Here is an 8,198-nt window from a genome sequence, read left to right as displayed (position 1 = left end):
CTGCGGAGTATCACCGCTTGGGAGCGTGACTGACCAGGATTAAGCCACCAATCATATTGAACATGTAATTAATATATAAAAGTAAATGCCATTCAACCACCAATATGAAAGGTGTTCAAAATGTAAGTATGTTATCACTGTTTAGCGGAAGCGTATCAATAAAACCCAACATAGTAAGTTTGTAAGTCATAAAGTGTTTAACAAAACATTTGCGATCCTTGCCCACAACGACTGGCTCCTCCCTGTGCAAGCTCCATGTACCTAACGACCTGCAAGGCATGTAACAGAGGATCAACAGCTAGTTGAGCGAGTTCACAGAAAGTAAATGCGTAATAGTAAGTTCATGAGTAACAGGTGGCTCTACTGGGCCGATAGTACGTTCTATTGGTGGGGGCTTCCCATGTTGTATAACCACTAGACTATTCGTAATCATAAGTGTTCTTCACAACCGAGAACAGTAGTACGTACAAGCTTTACGTAGGTTTACGTAAGTATCCTTCACAACCGATGATAGTAGTAATTATAAATACACGTAGGTTTTACGTGAGTATCCTTCACAACCGAGGATAGTAGTAAGTATAAGTACACGTAGGTTTTACGTGAGTATCCTTCACAACCGAGGATAGTAGTAAGTATAAGTATACGTAGATTTTACGTAGGGGTCCTGCACAACCGAGGACAGTAAGAAGCATATGCATATGTGGGCTTTACGCATGTGTCCTGCACAACCGAGGACAGTAAGTAGTATAAGCATACGTAGGTTTACGTATGTGTCCTGCACAACCGAGGACGCTGGTATGGTAGTCTAGTGGTAGTGTCAGTATGAATCTATTCAACCTTATTCCTTCAATCCCATTCCCAACCCTGGGAATCCCATGCCTTAGTAAGGGTGTGAACTCACCTTGGTTTGCTCGGTATGCTAAGTATGTGCTCACAGTTAATCAATCAAGTCCTAGAGTGCACGTATACGTAATCAGTTTATATTCCCGAAGTTCATGCATGCATATACCATCGTATAAAATATCACATAAACAATTTCCAAGTAGCACATAGCACGTATTCTGAATCATACAAGTCATGCGTATCAGCTAACAGTTGTTAATAATTCTAGTTAACTTCTAACAGAAATTAACCAAGTTACTGTGTAGTTTAACCTATCGGCGAAACTCCCCCTGTTTCGTCGTGACCCCTCTCCGACGAAACACCCACCGTTTCGTCGTGACATCCCTCGGCGGAACACTCTTGATTCGTCAGGTTGTTTTGCCATGATTAGTCTCGGCGAAACACATTGTGTTTCGCCATCAAAAGTGTTTCGCCAATACCCTAGCTACGCTAACACAGAACAATAATATAGGTTCTTAAATTTGCGGTTGACATTAAAATGCTATTGGGCCGATCCAACAGCCAATGGCCTTCATGGACCGCCCATCACCACCGATCAACATGGAACACAAAAGATCCCTATGCTAGTGACTTGTTCTTGGCCTGTGCAACTATCATTTGACCCACCACTACGTCAAAAAAGGCTTACGGCCACACAAAAAAAGTGTGACCATATGCCTTTCGCCACACTTTTTTTTTCCAACTCAAGTGTGACCAAAGGTCGAGTCATCGTAGGTATCATACGGCCACATTCACGTTTAGTGGCTGTAGCAACTTAAAAGTGTGGCTAAAGGGTACCACTATGATCTTGCTGGAATTAGACATTATGTACAATAAGTGTGGCTAAAGGGTAGCAACAGCCACATGAATTTATTGTAAGTGTGGCAGTTTCTATTATGTGGTCACATAAAAATTTGTTTCAGCCACATCAATTTAAAAGTAATGTGGCAAAAGGAGTTGTTTTAATTAAGCATTTCATCCATTAATTGCGACTAAATGGTACCAACAACCACATGAACTCATTGTAAGTGTGGCCGTTTTATTATGTAGTCACATGAATTTACTATAAGTGTGGCTAAAAACTATTTCTAGACACACAAAGCAACTTTGTAATTTTAAATGTGACTATTGTCTAACCTTTAGTCATACATAAAGTTTTGTAATTTTAAGTGTGGCTAATGGCTAATATTTAGTCACATATAATTTACTTTTGACATGACGTTTGCTATCATCCGGTCACATAAAAAACAAAGTAACGATAATGTGGCTAATGATTATATAAAGCCACATGAAACTTTATAATTTTAAGTGTGACTATTATCTAACCTTTAGTGACACATATTCATTTTGCCCATTACGTATGATATCATTTTGCCACATAAAAAAGACAAAATAAAGATGGTGCGGCTAAAAGATATGTAATGCCACTTGAGTTTTTTTTATTTTTAAGTGTGGCTATTGTATAACCTTTGGTCACACATAACTTTTTTCCCATGACATTTGATATCATTCAGTCACACAAACAAGAAACAAAGTAACTATGGTGTGGCTAATGATTATATATGGTCACACAAAATTTTGTGATATTAAGTGTGACTATTGTCTCACCTTCAGTCACACAATCTTTTTTCCAGTGACATTTACTATCATTTCGTCACACAAACAAAGAACAAAGTGACAATGGCATGGCTAATAGTCATGTACAGCCACTTGATTTTGTAATTTTGAGTGTGACTATTGTTTAACCTTTGGTCACACATATTTATTATGGTTTTATGTGACCATTTTCATGTTCTGTTTTCATTTTTTTGTAAAATAAAAACTGAAACAAACATGAGACAATCTATAAACCAATTAACATTAACAATGATAGTCTAGAATCCATACATAAGTTTTCAATTTAAATATTAATTAAAGACATAAACTTCTAATCATAGCCTATCTATAAAAGTTGCAAAGAGAAACAAATGTACACAAAAGCTAAGAGTTATTTCTTGGTTGTTTTCTTCAAGTCCATATACTCTCTACTTGCATACGAGGAACAACTGCTGCCTTTGCTTCTTCACACTTCATTTTCTCTTCTTCCTTCTGTGCAGCAACCATTTCCCTTTGCCTCTTCAGCTCACTAGTTATTAAACATGATCCATTTGAGCATAGAAATATAAGTTCAGCTCAATAGTTATTAAACATGATCCATTTGAGCATGAAAGTAGGGGTGTAAACAAGGTCAAAGGCTCAAGGCTACTCGTTATTGGCTCGGTTAAAAGCTCGAACAAGCCGAGCCTTGAAGCCTGAAATAGAGCTCATAAGTTATCGAGCTCGAGCTCAAGCCTAAAAGTACAAGGCTCGTCTAGGCACGCAAGCCTAAACGAGCCCAACCAATTTTTTAGTTTTTATATATGATATAATAATGATAAGATTAGCGAGCCAAGCTCGAGCTGAACTTTGGCTCATTTAAGCAACATTGAAGCGAGCTCGAACCTAGCTTTTAGCTCGTTGAGGTTGTTCTCAAAATAGCTCGAGCCAAGCTCAAGCTTTGGGTTTTACTCACAAGCCGAGCTCGAGCTCAAATAAGTAGGCTCAAACCGAGCCGAGCTCAAGCATAGTCAGGCTCGGACTCGGCCCAGCTAGTTTACACCCCCATCCAATTATATGTTCAAGTGTATAAAGTTGGATACATAACTTACTCTAGTCTAGCCCTTTCATCTGTGGCGTTAGCGACGCGAGAACCTTTTCTTGGCCTGCAAGCCACCAGCTCCACCTCAAAGATAAGAGTTGCACTGCAAATTTTAAAGTCCATCAATAACAATATAGTCAACTGTGCTGATAATCAAAACTAGTTACATCTGGCTAACATGGAATAACAATTGCATAATATTAGACACAATAAGCTATAAGGTAATTACTCTGGTGGAATATCTGGCGGAGAACCAGTGGTACCTACCATAAGCATAATCTGACTTGCAAGTTATTTTGGCAACCTCCCCAACCTAAAAATTGAGATTATGAACTCGTAAATATCTGACTTGAAGGCGGTGCAATAAAACTAACGACTGCAGTCCCTATTGTCATAAGGAAGGATAGTAGAAATTATAAATTTATCATTATTTTTAATCTGTAAACCAAAAGCACTAAACAAACACACTTCATTTCACTAACACCTCATGTAACACATAAAAAACACAGTGACAACATACAATTAACTGATATACTATCAAATTATACCTTGGAGTCACTAATCTAATTCCAAGTAATCGAAATAGACCGCATCCTCCTCAAATACCCATTCAAAACAACCTTAGCTGCACCAAACACACAAAAATACCTAGTAACGTAAAGGCAATGGGGCTGTAATGTACTTTTTTTCTGCAGATTTTTGCAGTTTTGCTGCAGATTTTTTGCAGTTTTGTTTTCAGCTTTTTTCTGTGTTGTAGCTAGTGTAAACATTGTATTTTGGTGGCACTAACACCCTGTTAGTATGAAGAAATTTCGTTCGCCGTTTAAAAAAAACTATTTAAAAATCATTAACAGAAACTAAGTCCTAAACCATTCCATAATCCCACACGGAATATTCAAAGTTCAAACCATTCAGATGCACCCCTCAAAAACATCGTTTAGGTTTGGTTTCGGTTTTTTAGTTTCTGTTTGGTCGGTTTATTCAGTTCCGATTCGGTCCGGTTTTTGATTTTTTTCAGTTTTGTGTTTCGTTTCGGTTTCGACTTTTTCAGCTTTTTGTTTCGTTTTAGTCGTTTCGGTTCGGTTTCAGTGGTATTTTTTTCGTTTTGGTTGGTTTTTTCGGTTTTGATTTTTTTCCGTTTTTTGTTTTGTATTGTTTTGGTCGGATTCGTTTTGGTTTCGCTTTTTTGTTTCTTTTTGGTCGTTTTTTTCGGTCTCTGTACCGACTCAAACAAAAAGGTGTATTAATGAGGAAATCATGTTTTTAGAAATTTTTAGAAATGGAAAAAAAAAACGGTTTCGACCCGAAACCCATTTTGAACTAGACCCGATCTGACCCGAACCTGTTTGGACCCGAATCCATTCCAACCCGGACCCGTTCCAACCCGACCCAAAACAACCCTTTTTAGTTTGACCCATTCTGACCCTAACCCGTTCTGACCCATGACCCGTTCTGACCCGACCATAGTTGTTATCGAGCTCGAGCTCAAGCCTAAAAGTACAAAGCTCGTCTAGGCTCGCGAGCCTACACTAGCACAAACATTTTTTTAGTTTTTATATATGATATTATAATAATGATAAAAATAGCGAGCCAAGCTCGAGCTGAGCTTTTGGATCGTTTAAGCAACATTGAAGCGAGCTCGAGCCTGGCTTTTAGCTCGTTGAAGTTGTTCTCAAAATAGCTCGAGCCAAGCTCAAGCTTTGGGTTTTACTCACAAGCCGAGCTTGAGCTCAAATAAGTAGGCTCAAACCGAGCCGAGCTAGAGCTTCATATAAACATGATGAGCCGAGCTCAAGCATAGTCAGGCTCGGACTCGGCCCAGCTAGTTTACACCCCCATCCAAATATATGTTCAAGTGTATAAAGTTGGATAAACAACTTACTCTAGTCTAGCCCTTTCATCTATGGCGTTAGTGACGCGAGAACCTTTTCTTGGCCCGCAAGCCACCAGCTCCACCTCAAAGATAAGAGTTGCACTGCAAATTTTGAAGTCCATCAATAACAATATAGTCAACTGTGCTGATAATCAAAACTAGTTACCTCTGGTTAACATGGAATAACAATTGCATAATATTAGACACGATAAGCTATGAGGTAATTACTCTGGTGGAATATCTGGCGGAGAACCAGTGCTACCAGAGGCATAATTTGACTTGCAAGTTATTTTGGCAACCTCCCCAACCTAAAAATTAAGATTATGAACTCGTAAATATTAAATGTAAAAGTAAAGTAGTTGTAACTCCGAGTTAAAAAACACAAAATGAATATAAACGATGTATGTATATAATGACCATTTTTACTTCAACACATTTGACCAACTTTTAAAAAACATAAGCTGTAAGCATTTGACCGTTACAAATGATTACACGTAAGTATAACATAATCAAAAGGCGCCATGTGGACATGGCTGTTCCTGAGCTGAACCGAGCCAAGTCAGAGTCAGCTCGAGCTCGGCACAAATTCACATAACCGAGCTGAAAAAAATATAGATTGAACTTGGCTTGGCTAGGATTTTAAATTAGAAGTTAACGTAGCAGAAGCGATTCTTATTGGCAGCAACTCAACATACAAGGAATAAGTAGCATTTACTGAACTCAAGCTTTTGTATACACATTTAACGACCATAATGCAAAGTAACCACAAGTCAACCAAAGTGTATGGTTGTTAATAATAGAAATCCTCAAATATGCTATAAAACTAAGTCACAACATTTTAGCTGGTAACTTTTAAAGTTTTGAAAGTCGAGTGTAAGAAAAAAATCAAAGATATTTACCAGCTTTCGCCAAAATGAAGTTTGTTGGTCAGTTTTGGATACTGAGATGTGAAGAGGCTTTGAAACCTGTGCTGCTAGGTAAAAGATGGGCCAACCTTCATTGCTCTTAAAGCAACGTCCCATGTCTTAATCACAGGGCACTTGCCAAGTTCAAAAGTGAAAATTGTATTGTCCTCATGTGTAGTATCAAAAACTTCACCTATTTCAGCCAGACTCCCTTCATAATGCACTGTCCAACAGTCCACACACCCCATCCCATGTTCATAATCAACGGTCCATTAATATTATAATGTGTGTGATACAAATAAACACATGACAATGTTGTGTCTATCACCTAAACAATAAGAATTCAACTTTATTGCCGCGTAACATGTTTGACATATATATAACCCGCGAGCATGGTAGATGATGAGCAACAACAAACATATATCTCAGCAGTGTTGGATATTATCACCAATTCAAAACAATGAAACTCGGATCAGATCCAGATTAGCAAACAGTTTTAGTCTAGAAGTGTAGAATAACATTACCATCAACAAGAGGAAGACTCTCTGAAGGAGCAATAGTATCAGATTTTTAGCACTCTTCACTTCACAAGCATCTTCAAAACACCTCCATATCCAGTCAAATCAATTGCTTCAGCCATATCACCTACCAAATCAACATGTATACCATCAGAAACAAACACTCCATCTGATTCAGAAACAGATATGTAAAACATAAAACCCTAAACAGATTGAAATAGTTGTGGATTAATCAGAGCTAACCTGGATCTTCATAGCTTTCTTGTTGGCTTCAAGTTGACCACCAGCAGACATATCAACCAATCAGATTATGAAGGTAAATCAGAACGAATTAGATAGAGAAAGAAGAATTGGCCAATTGGGGTTCTATGCATTTCCTTTGGAAGAAGCCTATGCTTTTCCAGATTCCTCTCACGTCTTCGACTTATGCGCATTTACTCCAGTATCGCTCCTTACTAAATCTCTCTAGTCGGAACCCTAAATCTATTTTTGCAATCGAAGACCTCGTTTTGACCAAAACTAATAGGTAACGGGTTGGGTTAGAATGGTGGTTCACGTCGGAGCTTTGAGACATGTACTTGCTTTGTTATTCTGGATCATGAGCTAGGATTTTGAGTTGAAGAGGTGTGTGAAGAGAATGAGTTGAGAGGAAATTGATTTACCGAAGAAAATGGAGGGAGGGAATACAAGCACAAAAAATTTAGGGGGAGTTTGAAATTGGAAGAGGAATCGGGTTGGGAGGGAATTTTCTGGGTGTGAAAATGTTAACGAGGGAATCAATTTTTTTTAGAATTGAGTAAACTGCGATTTTGGTCCCTGTGATTTGGGCAGTTTTGCCATTTTAGTCTGAATCTCAAACTTTTTACATCTGGGTCCCTGTGGTTTGCATTTTGTTGTCATTTTGGTCCAAAAGTGAAATTTGACCAGAATCCCCAAACTAAAACCCCCTGTTTTGTCCTTACCCTTAGGGGTATTTTGGTTATTTTAGAATTATTATAACTAAATATTAATTAAATCTTTTTCTATTTATGATTAAACATAAATAATGTGATTTGTCTATCTCCTCTCTCTCTCTCTTTCATCCTCGACCCAGATGCAGCACAGATTCAAGTAACCTTGCATAAATCATAGCACCACCAGATTCAAGTAACAAAAACCAATCCAAAAACACAAGATAAATTACCTAATGTAACTTGAATCCGATTCGATTTCTGAACAAAATCAACAAACGACACGTCATTACCATCTCGCCAAGCACCACCACCTGCCACCACCACCACCACCTTCCACCACCCTCTCGCACCCCCTGCAACCACCGCCCCTCTCTCTCTCTCTTACATCAC

General features: G+C 38.3%; 1 protein-coding gene across 12 annotated transcripts; it reads right to left on the bottom strand.

Moving 5' to 3' along the window:
• Positions 1–2,716: 2,716 nt before the first annotated feature.
• Positions 2,717–7,593, bottom strand: LOC110896200 (peptidyl-prolyl cis-trans isomerase FKBP20-1). 12 transcript variants are annotated; one of them, XR_002567780.2, is made up of 8 exons: positions 7,099–7,593; positions 6,862–6,982; positions 5,599–5,740; positions 5,442–5,534; positions 4,108–4,184; positions 3,827–3,944; positions 3,566–3,662; positions 2,879–3,007 (listed from the first exon to the last, which is right to left on the bottom strand). XR_002567780.2 is itself a non-coding variant. In XM_035975766.1 (7 exons), exons 3-7 carry the CDS (start codon positions 6,452–6,454, stop codon positions 2,890–2,892), a joined length of 507 nt encoding a protein of 168 aa, XP_035831659.1. In that variant the 5' UTR covers positions 6,455–6,560; positions 6,666–6,982; positions 7,099–7,593; the 3' UTR covers positions 2,717–2,889. The 12 variants fall into 12 exon arrangements, 4 of the variants coding, with proteins under 4 accessions (XP_035831659.1, XP_021999355.1, XP_021999356.1 ...); XR_004863863.1 differs by having other exon boundaries at positions 2,959–3,007; positions 3,570–3,662; positions 3,789–3,944; XR_002567782.2 differs by having other exon boundaries at positions 2,959–3,007; positions 3,570–3,662.
• Between the last annotated feature and the right edge of the window lie 605 nt (positions 7,594–8,198).

This window comes from Helianthus annuus, chromosome 8 (assembly GCF_002127325.2).
Source record: "Helianthus annuus cultivar XRQ/B chromosome 8, HanXRQr2.0-SUNRISE, whole genome shotgun sequence".
Taxonomy (NCBI): domain Eukaryota; kingdom Viridiplantae; phylum Streptophyta; class Magnoliopsida; order Asterales; family Asteraceae; genus Helianthus; species Helianthus annuus.
The sequence above is the reverse complement of the archived record's forward strand: the minus strand, read 5'-3'. Positions and strand labels throughout refer to the sequence as shown.